The sequence below is a fragment of the Pezoporus wallicus genome, unplaced genomic scaffold, assembly GCF_028554395.1.
Source record: "Pezoporus wallicus isolate ANWC-B61680 ecotype Strahan unplaced genomic scaffold, APGP_CSIRO_Pwel_v1 contig_13846, whole genome shotgun sequence".
Lineage (NCBI taxonomy): Eukaryota > Metazoa > Chordata > Aves > Psittaciformes > Psittacidae > Pezoporus > Pezoporus wallicus.
Genome location: NW_026635354.1, coordinates 149,626 through 169,500, shown reverse-complemented (window position 1 = coordinate 169,500; position 19,875 = coordinate 149,626). Strand labels below are relative to the sequence as shown.

The 19,875-nt window shown below is 41.9% G+C and overlaps 1 protein-coding gene across 1 annotated transcript; it reads right to left on the bottom strand.

Moving 5' to 3' along the window:
- Nucleotides 1-142: 142 nt before the first annotated feature.
- SAXO1 (stabilizer of axonemal microtubules 1) lies at nt 143-16,832 on the bottom strand. Its single transcript, XM_057420271.1, has 5 exons — nt 16,663-16,832; nt 16,485-16,564; nt 9,721-9,900; nt 5,257-5,459; nt 143-1,249 (listed from the first exon to the last, which is right to left on the bottom strand). Exons 1-5 carry the CDS (start codon nt 16,666-16,668, stop codon nt 234-236), a joined length of 1,485 nt encoding a protein of 494 aa, XP_057276254.1. The 5' UTR covers nt 16,669-16,832; the 3' UTR covers nt 143-233.
- Between the last annotated feature and the right edge of the window lie 3,043 nt (nt 16,833-19,875).

Genomic DNA, 19,875 nt, shown 5'->3' with positions numbered 1-19,875 from the left:
TTTTGTGTCTTAGGAGGAGGATATCTGTCTCAAATAAAGAGCAAGAGTTAGCTGGGGAAAACAAAAAAAAGAGAAAATCTAGAGAAACAAGGATTGATGTCTCTTTCTTTTCCATTTGTACAAATGAGCCAGAAAAAGTCAATGTCTGCAAATGAAGTGTATTTTAAAGGCACTCCAAATATAAAATCAGAGATTGATTTGAAAGAAGGTTACAAAGAAAATCAAGCTTTCATTCATAGCTCACTGGGGCCTTGCTCTTTGAATCCATTTCCAAGATGATGTCCACTCTCTTCTTCCTTCTGTGTCAATCCTGCAGGCACTCGACTCTTGGAAGCAGGTAGATAGAGACTGTGACCATCAGCATTAGTTCCCTCAAAGATGTACCCAGGTGGGTGTTTGTAAGAGGCCAAGCATCTAACAAAGTCTTTGGGTGTGTAGCTGGTAGTGTAGATTGTTTTAGCTTGTAGTGGAGTTTGATCCTTTGGGCCTGACCAGGGAGGTTTATAGCTCTTTGTAACTGTGGGCCGATGAGGCACATAATGGGTCTGAAAAGTAGTCAAGCAATCCATGGGCTTTGCTGAGAAAGTCAGCTCTGGAGCATGAATGATAGGTTTTAGCCTCTTGCACAGCCAAGGCTTATAGTCTTCTTTCATTGTAGAAGAGCTATTGAATGACCCAGTACTTTTAGGTATCTGGGCCACAGGTTGACACTTCTTGGTTGGCTTGCCATTTCGGTGCTTGTAATGCATCTTAGTAGTGGTCTGAAGGTCCATTTTCTCAAGAGGAGGAAGATATACAACAGGTTTCTTGGTGAATATGGAAGCCCGTGGCCAAGCTTGGTATTTTTCCTGAAACTCAGTTGTAGAGGAAAATGGAATATTATTGAGATACTTTGACTGGCATGGTTTTGCAAGTTTTGCTGGCTGACCAGCCATCCACTTGTAAGAAACTTTGTGGGTAGTAAGGCCATCAAATGGGATCTCATTGGCCTTGTATTTCTCCCTCTCATGGACGTAATGCTTTTCAGGAGGATGTGGCACATAATTCACTCTATAATTAGTTATATACTCAGGAGCCTTGGTTTTCTGGATTTGATTTGGAGGCTTGAAGTTTCGAGTGGCAACCGGCCCCCTGTACAGATAGTCATCCTGGAAAATGGTTCTGTGGTCGAATTTTAATTCCGATGGGCGAAATCTGTTGTCTGGTCTGATCAGGTCTCTCTTTTGTTCATTCCATAGCACATAGTCATCTGAAATACAGGAATTGTAAGAGGAATCATATCTAAATGCTCTAAGTTTAGGCTTATACCATATTATGTTTTGATTATTACATTTTCTACTGTAATAAATACTTGTTAATGTTGTAATGAAAAATTCTATTAAAAGAGCTGCTACAGAACACCTTACAGACTAGTGTGCTAACCCCTGGAAATGCTTAGCATCTACACAGAAAATTAAAATATTCGTGTACCACTCATACCTATAGAGATGGTGAAAAACAGTGTGGGAAGATAAAATTACATTCTCTTGTCTTGCAAAGGCTGCAAGTGACAGAGTGGGCACTGTCCTCATGCCCAGTTAACTAGAAATCATGAAAGTGGAGTACCATGTAGTTATATTGTGGCTAGCTCAGAACACAGGCAAAGTATGCCTATGTCTGCAGAAGGTTGTTCAGGTGTCACCCACAGTATGTCTAGGGCACTTTAAAGGCCAAGTTGCAGAGCTACCCTTCCTCTTTGTACCTTCTCATTTGAGATGACCTGTTCCTCAGCTATATAGATGTGATGCTGCCTACTGTTTGCTGAATTCAGGTTTGTGCAGCTCATGTTAGTGTCAGCAAGCTGTGCTCTGCGACATTTCCTCAGCTCTTGGCTTTTCCCTCTGTGGTACTCCTGCTGTCAGTACAAGCAAGAACCAAGAAGGAGCTTGTAACTCTGTCTCCAATTCTTCCTTATTTGAAAAAGTGTGCTGGAATTTGCAGACCAAGCCTACGCTGATCTAAAGCAGTGAATCATACTGCATAGATGGTCCATACTTGCTATCCAAATTCATGACAAAGAAAAACTTTTAGGCAGCATTTTAGAAATATTCATGTCTTCATTCCTTGGCAGGACACAGGGAAAAATATAAGGCACTGAGACTTTAAAAGATTTGCACTGAGTCACACTAAAAATTCATTGCAAATCTGCCTAACACTGACCAGAGCTGCAGCCACACAACCATTGATTTTCCCCTTCCTAGTAACCTTGTGCAACTTCCCCTAGAGAGCATTATGGTTACTAGTAGGAAGTTGAAATGAGATAGTCTTGGAGCTAACCCAAGTATTTACTTTTTTTTTCTTTTTCAATTTTCCCTTCTTTCAAACCACATTGAGAGTCATGAGGCAAATAAGCTTCCAGCTGACTCTGCACAGTAAGGAAGTCTAGATTTCAAAGTACTAGTGAGTAAATGATGCAGTTAGGTATCAGGATATTTGAACTCCCCAATCCAAACAGAGTTATTCCTTTAGAATGGCAGTGATTACTGTACTGCACAAACACAGTTACACAAAGGATGTGCTCATTACATTGTGAAGGTAACCAAAAAAATGTAACTTTTTGCACCAATTAGGTGTCCATTTAAAGTCCGTCTGGTTCAAATCAAGTTGCCTGTGCCGGCACAAGAGAGAAAGCAGCAGCCACAGATGTCATGTTGCTCCCAGAGAGTGCCCTGGCACTTGGGTACAGAGCTGCCCTTATGCTACTAATTAGCATTGTCAGCTGACAACATGGGTCTGCCTGTGTGCACTGGCATAGACATTCATCTGCCACTGTCGGTGCCACTGAAGACCAGGCTGCATGCCCTGCTAGTGCAGAGGTGTGTAAATGCCCCAGGCACCACCACATTGGTGGGACACTGACCTTGTGCCCATGCCTAGGACACATCTTTCTCCTGTGGCCCAGCAGGGTGAACCACAAGCATAAATGGACATATGTCATTACAGAGGATGTATTAATAAAGCGTTAAAACAGAGAAGCTAGTAAGATTCAGCCCATCCCTAAGCAAAGGCTTGTTCAGAGAGCTGACATTTCAGATGCCAACCAAGAGTAACCAAAAAACTTTTTACATTCTCCCATCATCTTCACTGGAAAATAGTCTGTGCATTTTGGATGTAACCACAGCTTTTGCAAAATATTCAAAATACGACAAGTCCATCTGTCTTCAATTTTAAAAATTTACTAGCTCCACACATTTGGAGACCTCATAGGCATTATGAATTTATTTTACCTACTGTAAGCCAGCAGTGCTACTATTCCTTAAAAACAAGTTATAAATTTATTGGAATTCCAGTTCTTCTCCATAGATATTAATAGTTTCCCATGTAACATAATCTTGAAAACATTAGGGGGTACAAGAAGGAATGGAGGATATGAACCATATATTATTGGAGGTTAGGCACATCTTTTTATAACCAAGCAAAACAAAACTAAAATCAGACTACGTACCTGCAGATGGATAGAAACAGCTATGTGTGTAGCTTGGAGGAGATGAGAATTTTGAAACCTTAAGTTGCAAAGTCTTCTGACATTAATTGCGATATGTAATAGCATTATCTTAAACCTACCGTGTCATTTGAGGTATGGTGTGTTTAGCAGGAAGGAGTGTGACAATACAGTAGGAAAGGTACTTTAGTACCAATGCAGCACTGGTTTATATGCTGTTTATATATTTGAGTTACAATAATTAGTTGAAAAGCTTGTTTCAAAATTTCATGCTTGAGCAGTAATCAGTATAACCTAATAGAGAACAGAACTATGAAAACTTGTATTTTTTGTGAACCAGGGCCTCTAAAGGGGAATTCTTTCAGTATGCAATTTGATCTTTGAGAGGGTTTGGACAAAGATTTCCATTTGCAGTTTTGTGAAAAATACTGCAAATTATAACCAAATGTGACTGTGATACATTTTATTAGAGTTCTGCAGTAACATCTAAGGTGCTGACCTAAACACTGATAAAAGAGAAAGACATACATCTGGTTCAGATACAAAGAAGTCAAGGATATCTAAACACATAAGGAAAGATCCTCTGCTTGAGCAAAGCAGCTTTTTTTTGTTGGCTTCACTGAAGCTATTCCAATGAATACCATCTGGCAACACTGCCTACGCAAAACAAAGTGTTCAAAATTGTGTAAACATGGGTATTTTACACTTGTGGGTCACAGTCCTCATGACTCAAGTAATTCCAAAGGCACAGTATTTCCTGTGTGCTTAATATAAACATTCTAGTTTATGCTGTTGCAAACATGCAGCAGCACTAAAGTCTGACTTTCAGTCATTTCAGCTGGCCCAATCTTAACACTGGATTCACACACCTTTTATTTCTTTAATCCCTGTGCCATTTTGAGTTTTAAGAAAAAAAAAGTGTTTCTGACCACTGGCACAAATCTCAATGCCAGCACCAATCATAAGCTTTTATATTTGCATGGCATAATAAAAATAAAATAAAATATGACCATTTTAAATTATTTTAAGAGATACACAAACGCTATCTGCCTAGCAATGTTAGGTAGTGGGAAGGTGTGCAGAGGAGATGCAAAGTCCTCTGATTTTCTACTTAGGACTCACTACCAATACTAGCACAGTTGCTAGTGTAACAGGGTAACTGAAAATCTTCTCCCAGTGCACGCAGAAGAGAATTCCTGCCTTTGGAGAGGAAGGAACAAAGCCCTCACAAACGCAAACCAACTACACCAAGTCACTGATACTGAGAAACAATGGCATGGTTGGATGCACTGTTAACACGTTTTAACAGGAGCAGAGCTTGAGTGCTTTGGACAATTGTGTGGAACTTCTGTGTGTCTATAGTTGCCATATACATGTTTTGCACATTCACAGATTAACACTGTAGCATACACAAAAACGGTCCCATACTTCATGACCTGTGGCTGATCCACTAACACTCTGGACCAGCCCTGCAGAGAATGTTCACTATATCCTAAAGATGATGCTGCTGGACCCACTTGCAGGAGTTCATATGGCCCTCCTTCTACGTAGGATGCCTGCACACATGTCAGACATACAAAGGATGTGAACTCAGAAAGATCCCAATGCTACCATTAATACAGGCTTGTATTTCCAGCAATTTGTGTCTGTGAGGTTCCTGACCAGCCTGTTGGCGTACATAGACAGAAGAAGTAACAACCACATAGTGTTTTAATCTGTCCTTTTCAGAAATGAAGCTATGGTGAAGTCCTGAAAGAAGCTGCAAATGCCCATACCTTCATAAGTGGTTCTTGTATTCATCTTCACATTGGGGATGTGTTTTGTCTCAGAGGGGAGGCATGGAGGTACTCGAAAGGTAGGGTAGGAGTGATAATCCTGTTTATAAGTGGTGGTGCAATCCATAGTCTCATCACTCTTGACATGCTTTTGAGGTGATACAAGTTTCCGTGGCAACACTTCCTTGGCTATGTAATCTCTCCTGTGAAGAATAATTTTATTATGTCCTTCATCTTAAAGAAAAGAAAAAACCAAACCATTTCTATTTCTGAACCCACAAATAAATTAATACTGCCTCTTATCTCCACAGCCTAAGAAAGCTGGGACAGGAATCAAGCAGTTAATGAAACACATAATCCTTTCACAGTTGGAAGCCTGGACTCTGAGAAACTAACAGGGGCAGCTCTGGACAACCTCAGGCAACCCAGATTCCCCTTCTTTCCATCCACTAAGGTTAATGGCCTTATACAAAGCTATCTATGTTCTACAGTGGCATGACACCAGAAATCATTACTCCTTTTAAAAGCTCAATAATTATAGAAGACTATCTAGCATGTAGGGGAAACTTACGAGAGAGGCAACAATACCCTTTACAGATACTCTGTGTACAGTGGTTCAGCCCAGGATGGATAGGTAACAGCAAAACAGTTTTACAGCAAAACATCAGTTAAGGAAAGAAACAACAGCATAGTCAGAAAGCCAGCTTTTTCTCAGGTAGCACTGTAAGATACTAGAGCAGTGCTACTTACACAGCTCAACAAAACATTACAGAAACACTGTAGAGAAGAAAATACCACCCAACATTCACTAACTTGAATATATTTTACTGCCCACATCCTCTGGTATAGGGCAGAGAGTATACTGCCTGGCACCAGTGAATTCAATCTCTAATGTCAGAGTACTTTTCCACTGATCTATTTACACCACTAGCAGCTGGCCAGGAGAGATCATCAGTAAAGGAGCTATTCTAATATTAATATTGCACTTCACGTCTGGAGTGATGCTGGGTGGGCAAAAGCCTGAGCCTCTGAAAATACTGTATTAGTTATGTATTTTAGCAAATAAACAAGGTTCTCAAAAGTCTGTGTGGAGCGGAATAGAATTCACATTGCAAAGTATTAGGTATAGGTGTGAAAACAGAAATACAGAAGTAAAAAATATTCCATGAGTATCAAGAGGTATTTATGTAGATGTCACACTTGTTGCAGCCCCTTGGCATACTTTTGTCAGCAATTTAAAGCCAATGTACTTTTTAAGAGGGGCCAAGAAAAGGCAAGAATACAAGGCATATCGCATCCTTAGTAGCAGGAGTGCCCAGTAACAGAGAGGGTCTTTCCCAAGCCATTCACAGTGCACTGCACAATCCTGTGTTTGAAACAGCCAAGGCTGTACTAGAGGCAAGTAACAGATTACACGTGTTCAATTCTTCACTGCATGACCAAGAGCCTTCTGGCAGTGGGAGCAGCTTTTCCCACACTGACTGTTGTGAAGCAGCAGACCCTACAGTGGAAATCACAGAAGAGAGATTAATCTGATGATAAATCAGTGGCAACGTGCATCCAAGATGACACGAAAAACTGTACTGCCTGCAACTCCTAGACTTTACCAAGGGTGCCTGCTGTCGCAGTATAACACATAACCCTCAGTGAAGTGTTATTAGAAATGACTGGTGACAACTCAGTGTCTGCTGGCCTCACAGTTCCTGCAGTTATATTCATACACTCCATCAATTCATTCTCCTTGAGTTTAGCCACACAGAACCAGAGCATTTAGCAGCCTTGTAATAGGTGGTGACACTTCTAGGCCTTAGTACTTTCACTCTTGGTGCATATTCTTATGATCATTACCCAGAGGACACCAAAACCTGTAATAGGATGGCTAACTGTTCAGGTTTTCTCCTCTAACAAGGGTAGGCAATTTTTACACTTGGTAGAGTGCATGCTCTGAAGAAGCATGTGTAAGTAGTTTCTGCACTTTCTCATTAGTCTGCTTTTTAGAGGTTCTACTGAACTCCAGGAGTAACAGTTATTGTTTGTCTGAGCAAGGAGAGTTTTGCTGACAGAACAGGAAGTTTCCAAGGGCTCCTTGACAGACCCTACATGGCCACTGCCCTCATCACCTGTTTTAAGGGACACCGGTGACACCAGGATTGAATTATAAGCAGATACAAAGATGTCTAGCTGCTTTGGCTTACCCTGGAAATGCAAGGCATATACAGAAGCGAAGTCTGCTCTTTGAAACTCTCTGATCCTTTTGGTGATTGCTGAAAGATCCCCATAGGCAGAAGCATCCCAAATGTGAGTAAATGGGGCATTTCAGAATTTATCAGCCATGTTTAAATTGACAACTCTAAAAAAGGCAGAGGCAGAAGGAATGGAGAGCTTCCATGTCAGAATGGGTAATGAGGGAGCTTGAGAAGTGCTCACCAAGCCACTTTCAATCTTGGATGTCATCTACCAACTTCAGCAAAGCCTTTGACACCATTTCCCATGGCATTCTCCTGGGGAAATTGGCTGCTCATGGCTTGGACACGTGTACTGTTACTGGGTACAAAACTGTCTGCATGGCTGAGCCCAAAAAATGGTTATGGATAGAATTATACCCATCTGGCAGCCAGTCACAACAGGTCTTCCCCAGGGCTCAGTATTGGAGCCAGTTCTGATTAATATCTATATCAATGATCTAGATGAAGGGATTGAGTGCACCTTCAGTGAACTTGTGAACGACACCAAGTTGGCTGGGAGTGTTGATCTGCTGGAGGGTAGGAAGGCTCTGCAGAGGGATCTGGGCAGGCTGGATCAATGGGCTGTGGCCAATGGCTCAACAAGGCAAAGTGCTGGGTCCTGCATTTGGGTCACAACAACCCCACACAGAGCTACAAGCTTGGGGAAGAGTGGCTGGAAAGGTGCTCAAAGGAAAAGGACCTGGGGATGCTGACTGACAGCTGAACATGAGCCAGCTTGTGCCCAGGCAGCCAAGAAGGCCAATGGCATCCTGGCCTACATCAGAAACAGCGCGGCCAGCAGTGCCAGGGCAGTGATCATCCCCCTGTACTGAGCACTGGTGAGGTGGCACCTCGAATCCTGCATTCAGTTCTGGGCCCCTCACTGCCGGAGAGACATTGAGGCGCTGAAGCAGGTCCAGAGAAGGCCAACGAAGCTGGTAAAGGGTCTGGAGCACAAGTCTGATGAGGAATGGCTGAGAGAACTGAGGGGGTTTAGTCTGGAGAAAAGGAGGCTGAGGGGAGAACTTATCACTCCCTGCAACTACCTGAAAGGAGACTGTAGCAAGGCGGATGCTTGTCTCTTTTCCCAAGTAACAAGTGATAGGACAAGAGATGGCCTCAAGTTGCACCAGGGGAGGTTTAGATTGGACATTAGGAAAAATTTCATCACTGGGAGCATCGTCAGTCACCAGAATAGGCTGCCCAGGGAAGTGGTTGAGTGAACATGCCTGGAGGTATTTAAAAGACTTGTAGAGGTGGCACTGAGGGATGTAGTTTAGTGGTGGACTTGGCAGTGTCAGGTTAACAGTTGGACTCAATGATCTTAAAAGGTTTTTTTCCAACCTAAATGATTCTATAATTCTATGAGGAGAAATGGATGGTGTTAGCTGTTAAGACTTTACTAATAGTCATTGGCATTTCCTAGGTCTCTAATTCGGTTCAGCAAAGGCAGGAGTGATATTGCTCACGACTGTGGATGTGATGACAAGGGAAGTAAACATCTAGATCAAGCAGCAGCTGTTGTTTGAGAAAGAGAAGCTCTTGGAGTCATATTAATGGATCAGATTCCTATTTTTTATGAGATCCTTCTGTGGATAAGTTCTTGGCACATCACTCTGCCAGCAGCAAGGAAGAGCCTCAGAAGTTACTTCCATAAGGGAAATTGGCACAGCACAAGTGTGAGGATTTCTGCTAAACCCCAACACTGAGCAACAACACAGCTGAGAAGCAGAAACAGCTCATCAATCCACAATGATTGCCTTGAGGAAAACACTCATACCCCTTCCAACCATCATGCTCTACCATATTCACATTTCCTTGGAAACCAGTCATGCATGTTAACAAGTGTACAAAGTGCCATGAAAAAACACAATGAAAGAAAGACAGTCTTCAGAGATCATCCATACTTTCCCAGATAACATTTCTGCTGGTTTCACAGACCAAAACAGAAAATCAGCAAAAGCCAAGACCATGACTATGCTTCTGTGGCCCATGTATCCTCTGACCATATCGCTTCTCAGTCTCTAGAAGTGCAAGCAAAACAGCTGCTTGCCTCCATACAAAACTGTCCTCAGATAGATCTTCATCCCTCCTTCAGAGAGCCCTCATGAGGGTTTGTACAACCATAACATTGATCTTTACAGCCTCCTCTTATGAAAACCAGTGATTTTTCTTTTCTCTATTACTCATCCCTCTCACACACATTATCTAAGTCACTGTCTTAGACTATTTTTCGTACTTTGTAGTTGAGGTGCCTTCCATGCGTATGTCTGCCACCTTGTACACTGCCTTTGGCTTAAATGAGCCTTCAGGAGCAGTGATGGGATGAAGGGGGTATTGCTCCTTGTACTCTGACAGCACACATGGCTTCTCAGTCTTGTCATAGAGCCTGGAGGGCAGGTGTGGACAACGGTGACATCTGCAAGAGTTAAAAAAACAGTACACGAGTTAGTGACTTGCAGGTAGCTGATTAGTAATACCTTATTGCATAAATCAGCTGCAGACTGCAACTACAAAATAGTGGACGAATAGGTACTGCAATGAGTGCTGCAGCCTTAAGTATTTTAAGTGCAAAAGCATAACCTGCACAAACGGCTGTTTCTGTCTACTATAACGGCCTGCAGTCAAAAAAGTGCAGGAAGCCAACAAAAACAGCCTAAGAAAGCAAGTTCACCTAGATGAAATAAAAAGCAACTTAATTAAAGATACAGCCAAGGGTGCCATATTGTGCTGGAGTAGAAACGCTACTGTCCTTTTTGTCCCATTTCTCATAAATTTACTATCCTACTTTGCTCACATATTGAGCTTACTTGTGTACGTAAGTGAGCTAAAGGGTGACAGTCTGGGAGTCTCTATTCAGTCATGCTTCGGCAGCACTGCTCTGTCCATTTCTCTTTCTGAAAGCAATGTAGTATGGCTACTGCAAGACCCCTCCATAACACGCACCAAAACAAGGACAGTGAAAACAAACTGATTTTCTGAGGAAGCTCCCTTCTGACTGGAACCACAGATCATCTATCATTGGTGACTTCCTTCTCCTCACATTGGGACCAGGCCAGAGCAGGGTGGGCAAGGCTCATTGTGTCAAAGAGAGGTTTGGGATTCCACCCTCAGATTTCTTTCCAGAGACATTACAGTTTATGTACCTTTCTGGTTTGAGTCAAACCCACTAGAGTCAATGCAAAGGCTGCTGATTAAAGACTTCAGGAACCACCCCACAGGAATTACAGTGATAGGAGAAGGGCTCCAGTTTTATGCCTCATACATCATTCCTGCCAGAGTTGGAGTGTTCCCTACTGGATGTATGTTTTCCAGTGCTACATCTAGTCCAGATACAAATTACTCATTTAAAAGGGCTTCCATTATATTACATGTTGAGCAACCTAGGATCAGCAGATGTCTGATTACCTAAATTTATAGATAACCTCCAGTTTACACTGAAGAGCACACTTTCATATAATGAATCATTTTCCAAACTAGCACAAGAAGATAAGAAGGGCCCAGAGGGCTCGAGTAAAATGGACAGCCAGTCATTTTTCACTGTTGATAGCTGGGCTTCCATATTTCCAGAGTTCTAAAATAAGAATGCAATCAGCCCTTTTGGGGAGAGATAAATGGTATACACCAAGTCCATAATACATTGGATGAGCAATTGGTTGGCAGGTTGTGCTCAAAGAGTTAAAGTAAATGGGGTCACATCAGGCTGTATGTGCTCTTTAATGTTTTTATAAATGATCTAGACACAGGAGTTAAATGCACATTAAGTAAGTTTGCCAATGACCCAAAACTAGAGGAGCTGTGCACTCCCTTGAGGATAGAGAGGCTTTAAAAAGAGATCTGGATAGACTAGAGAGGTGGTCAATCACCAGCTGTATGAAATTTAACAAGAGCAAGTGCAGGATTTTGCACCTAGAATGGGTAATCCTCATAATACACATAAACTGGGGGACAAGAGGCTGAAGAGAAGCCCTGCAGAAATGAGCTGTTCCTCTGCAGGCAGTAGGTTTAAACATATAACAGGAGTGTATATGGTGTATATGGTGTATAACAGGAGTACTTGAGAGGGAAATAAGTCTTGTGTTCTTTTAACATGACCTAAACCTGGTGTCTTAGCAAAAATGAAGGCTTCTGCAAAACAATTTCCAAAAGCACGTTTTCACCAACTGCTCCAGCTTTCCGGAAGTATGAGTGCTGATAAAACTCTGCAAGGTCTCCAACATCTTCTTGCTGTGATCTATGTCATTTCTAATACACTGCATAATGCAAGCCAAGAAGGAAAAGGGGGGGGGGGGGAGTATTTACAAGCAACCCCCTCACTCCTACATTAAGTTTGTCACTCCCAATACAAAAGGAAAGGCAGTTTTCTGCTCCTTCTACTTTTGTATTACATTTGCAACCTGAAATGCTGTGGGAAAAGTCTAGTTAGCAACATGGCAATACAGCCTGAGAATATAAGCAGCATGGAAACATCACAAGCTACTCTAGGAGTATGGTTAGCTTGGAGAATTGCAGACAAATTTTGGCTGTTAAAAGAGACAGTCACCTTGTTTTGGCAGGAAGGAAGTTCTTAAGCTACAAAAAACTTTTGATGGGAAAAAACATCAAATGGAGTAAGTAATGCATCAGGAAAAAGAGTTTCCTGTTGAACTGTTCTCTGTAAAAAAGAATTCCAGTCACAAGGAGGCTGTCAGAAATCCTGAAATTCTTGAAAGTTGTCCATGGAAAAATGGACAGGAAGTCATTTTTCAGTGTTGATAGGTGGGCTTCCATATTTCCAGAGTTATAAAAAAGAACACCATCAGCTTTTTTGGAGAGACACTAAATAGTAGGAAACATGATGGTGCTTTTCTCTCTATTTTTTGAAGAAGCAAGCTGTGGGCACATAAATAATTTGTGAGCACAGTAAGGACCTCCTCCAGCCCATATGACAGCCAGTTAGGATGTCAGAAGCTACACCTTGTTCATTAACCTTGAAAACACAGTTCCTGAAGGTTTCCCATCAGAAAAGTCTCTGCAGGAGTCAGGTGTGTGGAGGGAAAAAAATCAACAAGCTGAGAGCAGATGCTCTCAGATGTATAAAGAGATGAGAGAAAGATGCTGGTAGCTGGAGGCACCAAAGAGGAGACTGAAAACAGAAGTAAGTATGGGCTTAGAGGGAGGTTGGGGAGAAACTACCTTCAAAGAAAATAAAGGCGCCATCTGGCCTTAGACAAGAGGACAGACGGGGTAGAGGGATATCAGAAGATTAAAGGGAATTACAAAATGCCATCACAGGTAAAAGGATAGGCAGGACTTAAGTGGGAAGGCAGAAGCATGAGTGAAGGAAGAAGGGTTGTTGAACTGGTAGAAAGAACGGCCACTTTGAAATCTGGATTTTGCTTTTAGTGATCAATTCAGTTATATAACTAGGCAAGCTGTACTAGTTGTAGAAAAACCTGGCAAAATACACACTGTGTATTTGGCATGTTAAAGCCCCATTACACTACTGCATTAACTTGCAGGTACACGATCTAACGATAGCTCCCTTGCCAGAGATACTCAGTCCCTTTGAAAACCAAATATAACAGATTGAAAGTTCATCTCTGCTCAGTCTTTTATGCTAAGTAGCGTGCATAAGATTTATGATGAAAATTCATGTAAATATTTGACATCTTTCATTCCTGGCTTTTGTTTTGTGCAAAGCTGGTTACCAGACAAACTTGAAAGCCCCACCACTTGTGTCTTCTGTGAATGCAAGTGCAAATCTTAAGCTAACTGAATGTCAAGAATTAATTAACTTCTGACAGGTTGCATACTGAAAGAACTATTTTGATAATGACATTGTGATTATTTTTTTCATAAATACACCTGGAAAGGCATAACGTTTCCTGATGTAATATTCCTATTAAGCACTACAAATAATACTTTGATCTTACTTCAATTAATGGAACCAAAGGTGCAAAATGAAGCATTCAAAAGCAAGGAAACACTAATTACCATTTCCTGTAGGAGATTATTCTAGCCCTGTTGTTGATGTGGAGTTAGGATCAGTTTAGCTTACAAAACCAAACATCAAATTTTTCACAGGTAAAGAGCTCCATTGAGAGCCACAGTTTCAAAGAATTTCCATCTATTACTTTTGCTTGTTTGTTTTGGAACTGTTAGCATGTTTTGCTGTAAACAGATCATTAAAAACAGCACAGGCACCTCACCGTTATGGATGTGGATTAGGAATCAGCAAGTGGGAGCAAGTGGGAACAGCAGATATTTAGACTGTGGCATCTTGGGCTCAGTCTGTAGTTTGTCTCTGTTAGCTGACAACTGGGTTTGGGAAAGCCAAAGTGACCTTAGGCCAGTTAACCTGCTCTATGTGTCTGTCCATATTAAAATACCTTAAAGGAACTCAGGCACATAGGGAAATCCAAAGGTTTGGCATTAAGATCCTTTTGCAATGGATCACATTGGCTGGATGTGGTAGTTTAATCCTCAGCTAAGAAAATCACCTGCATTTTCCTCTCTTAAAATTCTTCAGAAGCAGTTTTATGTCAATGGTGAAGTTATTCTGCAATATTTGAATGCACTGAAAATTGACAAATCATAAATGTATCTAACTCTTTGTGCTTGTTAACATGCTGAACATTTACTATGGTGAATATTAATTTACAGCTACAGGGTAAAAACACCTTTGTTCCTCTGACTAACACAGCTTCTTTTTCATTAGAGATACCACAGAACATCTGCAAGAGCTGCTGAGCTCCACATTTTTAATGAATAATTACATAGGCTTTTCACTGAAAACAAGATGTTTTTCTGCATCATCCAGTATCAGTTCCAGCCCCTTCTCCACTTTTGCTGTCTGTGACAGAAAACACATTTACATTTAACTGAATTTTATCGCCAGGAAAACTAATTCTAGGGAAAGAATGAAATATTTTCCTGAACTGAAAAGCAATATGCAACAAATGCAAATTCATTTAAACAACAGCTCTACTTGCTTTGATTTTTCTTCCAAAATAAATGCTCTTGAAAGAGCATCAAATGAAAACACACCACTGAACAATGGCCAGAACTAGCAGAGGATTTGCAGGCCAGCAGCCAGCCAGACCTAGAAAGCCACAAAACTGCTTGACATGCAATGCCTTGCAACGCCCAGATTCTCACTTTGAACTGTGGTAAACAATTTGGTTCAAAGTATTTAGCACAGTATCTCCACATTTATCTAACAGTAAACAGTGGAAACACTTGCGACTAACATAAGCCTGCTGCCATCTTCTGGTAAAAAGTTCAGGATATAAAACAACCACAAAACAACCAGTACTTGCTCGCTGACGTTATCTTGGCCTTTTATTTCACAGTAAGGAAACGTGAAATTGCTTGTGCAGTAATATTACATAGAGAGAAACAAATAGGTTAGTGCTCTCATAGGGAGAAAGGATCGTTTTCACAAATCCCTTCCACTGGATAGTGACTGTCATAAGAAAAAAGGTGCTTCAGCATTAAGTAGTAGCTGTTATTTTACTTAGAAAAATACACCAATAAAGCAGCAATCCTAAATTATACTTTAGAAGCCACCTATTTGAATGCACTGTAAATATGAGAAGCAAAACACACATAAAGTCAGGAAAGGCAGAATTCAATGCTAAACAGGCAAACCAAAGTTACTTTAAACAAGCCAGAATTGTGAGAGCATAAACAGACATCACTCCACTAACTTCTCCTACCAGTTAGTCTTGACTCTTGCCTGTTCTTTGCACTAAATTGGAGCTAGCTTGCTCCAATCCCCCACCCCCCGCCTCACACTAGCCCATGTCGCCCAAGGCTCTGTATAACCTGGCCTTCAGAACATATACAAGACAGACTGCAAACAGTTATGCGTTATCATTCAAAAGTTACAGTAATCTCTGTTTTGTTATAGCTTCACATTATTTGACATGCTACTACCAAACATTTTACCATTTGATATTACACTCGGGGAAAGATATTCCAAACCCTTTGTCATACCTTTGTAAGCAATGCATATATGCTTTGCTAAAAGGAGAGCATTAGTATGATCTTAAAAAACAAAAACAAAACAAAACAAAAAAAAATACCCCAAAAAACGGTTTGTAAATGTGGTTTAGCCTTGCTCACCCTTACAAGCTGAGTGTCAAAAGTACACAAACTCTGACTTCTCCATATGCTGCACTAAATTTTGACATATTCTCCCCTGGAGGTGAAAGTGAGGTATTTGCACTGTGTACTTCAGCTAATGATAATCCAGCACACCTAACTTCAGAAGCCCAAAAATTCCCTATACTTAGGAAGCTGAAGAATCTCCTAATTAGGAAGTTAATGAGAAAATCAATTTCCCAAGCTTAATAGTCAATTACTTCTGAATAGTATTTCAGGATACGTATCATAAGTCTGTAGAGTATGAATACTGTATTTCTTGCAGCAAATGCCTAGTTTTAAAGAAGTCACATAAACACATACAAAGTTGTATTTGTAGCTGCTGGCAATACCCTGCTGCTTCCCCAGTTCCTCCTCACTAAGCAGTAAATCACTGCTTTACAAGAGAAGGATTTTATCCTGAAGTTCAGCACAATTACGACGGCCTTCTAATAAAAGCCTAACCAAAACTTCCTAAGTATCTGCCACAACCTTATAAGACAAAAGCCATAGTGTTGTACTAAATCTGCAAGCAGTAAAGATCCCTAAAGTACACAGGTGTATCATTTCTGCTTTTACATATATCACTTAGAATTTGAGGCCAGGTCTTCAAAGGAAACTCAAAATTCTTAGGTGTCACTTCTTAATCCAGAACTCTCCATGCAGTAGCAACCCAAGAACCACTTAGCTGGACAGGCAGAATTGGGGAAAAAATACTTTTTGTTTTAAAGCTTTAAAAATGCTCAAAGATACATTTATCATTTTTTATATGCAACATACAGCAGTAAATAGCAGTGCAGCCCTCAAAAGCAGTACAGCATGCTAACCAAGTAACCACTACCCCAAGCTCCTTCACCCCCAGCCTCTACTACATACCCACAGGAGCACAGCTGACAGATGCACTTCTTCAAGGGTGGAACTACATGTAAAGGCTCATCTGATTGAGGAGACATGGTCTGTAACAGAAAAAAAATCCAAAGAAAGAAAGAAAAACCCTGCCACTACTCAGGAACATCTCCTGAAAACAACTATGTCATTAAGACGATCTAGGAACCTCCATAAGCAGGGACACAGCACAAGACACTGGTACAGCCTGCACTACATGTCACAGCTGACTAGCTCCTTCCCTTGGACAGGAAGCCCAGGTGCCTCTGGTGGCACTGCAACCAGAATTCTGGAGCTCTGCTTTCAAACCTCTGCTGACCAGGGATTGGAAGCCTTGACTGCTGCCACTTGGGTAGCCCTTTGTGAAGTCACCAGCACCGAACCCTAGAACCCAGGTCTGCAAGGAACACAGCTGGGCCTGTTCCAGGCAGCTGATATAGCTAAGGTCAGATTTTCCAGTTCCCTAGGTATTTGACCATAAGTTCAACCTGTAAACAGGCTGTTATGAAGCACTTCCGTCTTAGCTGTTAACATGTTAGCAGCCACATTATAGCTTCAGTGACCAGCCACATGAATATCTTTTCATAAAGCTTGTCAAATTCTGCTTTATAAAGGTGTCAAATACAGGTGGAGATTCTTCCTAAAACCTATTTACAACTGTTGTGGAAGAAATGAAGAGAAAGATAAACAAGAACAGAAAACCAATTTTAGTTAGCAATGCCTCCAAACTGTGTAAAACAAACATCATGTTAGAGGTCAGTGTTACCTAACCAATAAATGGAGGCTACATGAAATCTATTGCTGAAACTCAAAACTCCACCCGCATCAGCTACAGATTTGGGACGTCACATGGATCCGTCACCACACCACTGATTCTCAAACGTTATGGCCACTGGTCTAAAACACACAATTATTGAACAAAGGGAGGGATGTCAACCTTGAGGAGTTATGCTGGATGGCATGCCAACCCGAGGGGAGAGTCCCTGACTGCATGCCTGCTGCTCTGAGGAGGACTAACTCCAAAAGGCTCTCTGGCAGGACTCCCTTTATACCCTAGTCAAGTCTGATCTGTGGTCAGATACGGTCATGTAGTGACCACTGGCTCAGGACCCCAACTTCCTTGCCCCTGTCCCTGCTGACCACCACCACCAGAGTGGGACAAGAGCTGCGTGTGCAGGGAGTTTTCCCAGGCTTTTGCATGTGGAGGGAAGCTTTCACAGTGAAGCTTTTGTCAGGGCTTTGTCAGCGTGGGTGTAGCTGCCACACAATCCAGCCCACAATCACAGTCATGATTCAACTGGTTTCCTTGTAGTGGGGGTACAGTCACCTCTTGCTTCCAAACTTAAAAGGAAGCAGTCTTGGTGAGTCTTAATGCTTACTATGGATCATCATTTCTCAATTATTTAGCTGCTATCATAACCAACACAGACCTCATTGTGTGCATAAGATTTATCATAATACAAACTTTGGAACGTGAACACAACAGCCTTCTACCAACAGATTCAAAACTCGACACACATGCATTTGTTTAGTGCTGAGGCTTCCTGCCACACTTCCCACTGTCTTCGTGGGGTGCAGTCATACCACTTCTGGGGTATTGACCCTCCTTGAAAATATCAAAACTCCTCTCCATGTCTCCACTGGGGACATGTAGAGAGGTAAAACTACACCTTGAGTCCCTCACCGAGCTAGCATTTGATATGTCTGACGACCAGGTCCTGGCAGTTCATGCAGGTCACTACTCCTGTCACCAGCAGAAGCACTGGGGTGACCCACATCTCCATGTGCTGCTCTATAAAAAAACAAAACTAGGCTTCTAAGCTTTAGGGTTAGAAGTCAGGAATTATCTTTCAGGCACTAATATGGTAGGTCTGCCTGCTCCTGTCTAGGGCTTCCTAGGCATACAGGCCTGGGTCAATACTGCATTGGACTTTGCCAGGGTCATGGGTACAATGCCAACAGAGGGCAGTTTCACCATCCAGATATCCCACATGGGTTCTCAGTGGGAACTGACCTCTTTGATAATCAGGTATGGGGGTGTCGCCCATCAATGGCCAGTAGGACAAAACACTTGAATCTTCTGTTTCCCATAATTTCCCCAGTGGTTACTGGCAATGAGGACTGCTTGTGACAGTCGTGCATCCCATTTGTGGTGTGAAACATCAGGATGTCTTTTAATTAGGCCATTAGAACACCCAACTATACCATTGGCTTGAGGACAATATGACGTATGTAACATCTATTTTATACCCTCTCCTTGTGCCCGATCTTGCACTACCATGGCTGTAAAATTTCAACCATTATCACTTTGGATACATTGAGGCATGGGCAAAACACTGAACCATTCTCAGAAAGCCCTGGACCATATGATCTCCAGTAGCAGCACTAACAGATGTAGCCATAGACAATTCTAATACTACTTTAGATATTAATACTTTTTTCCATTGGACAGGTTCAAGGGACTGATGTAATTGGTCTGTCAGTTGTTCCAGAGAGTTCTGTCTTGTATAACACGCTGGGCATGGGCTTGGTTCTGGTGGTTGGTCTTAACTCTCACCTGACATTGTGGGCAAGCTGTGAGGACCACTTCACTGGCTTTCACAGGCACTGGCCAGCCTCAGGATCAACAAAAGAGGTCTGCCTTGCCTGAGTAGCCTTGCTTGATATGCAACTATTCACCTAAGTGACCCCAGGCTACCTTTTCACAGGTCAGTACCCTCATTTGGGCTAAGTGATCAACTTACTGGTTCCACTTGGCAACAGGGATTTTAACCTGTGCGTGGCCTTTCATCCATCCCACCTTCAAAGGCTGGGATCTTCCTGTCTCCAGGAGACACTTCATCAGCTAACGTAAATGGCATTAGCACCGCTTTCTGTGGTCAACAGAGCCTACCTTCACTCTTTCTCAACTGCTCTCCTGCTGCCAATTTCTAATGCTACTGCTTTAAACTGCCACCTTAAAACCACTTGACGAGCAGATGCATTGGTAAATCGCACTCCCTCTGTGTCTGAGTTTCTGGCAGGTGCTTTTTTAATAGGAGAAGGCTTACACAGTTGACTTAGGAAACCTGGGTCTAGATTTATAGGTTGCTGCAATTTGGAGACTTTGACCAGACTCTCTCTTAACAGAAGTAATTGGACTAATTCCTTCTGAGTACACATACCATTTCTGAACTGTGGCTTTTGGAGCTACTCCCTGAGGACGTGGCGATCCATCAAGAATTGGATTCAGAAGCGGAAAAGGACCCTGTACTGTAACATCTTGTGATGCACAGTTTCTCATTGCACATTCCTTAATCACTCTAGTGAGGGAAAGGGCTCCCTTTTCCCAAGCCAATTACCGCTGTTTCATTTCTTTAAATGAGGTAAAGAACATAGTAGA

What these genes read in the sequence shown, in the direction of transcription:
- SAXO1 (XM_057420271.1), bottom strand. An exon ending in TGTCAGCTGTGCTCCTGTGG is followed by an intron (nt 9,901 to 16,484) that starts GTATGTAGTAGA and finishes TAACTCTTGCAG; the next exon opens with ATGTCACCGTTGTCCACACC. An exon ending in GAAGGCACCTCAACTACAAA is followed by an intron (nt 5,460 to 9,720) that starts GTACGAAAAATA and finishes TATTCTTCACAG; the next exon opens with GAGAGATTACATAGCCAAGG.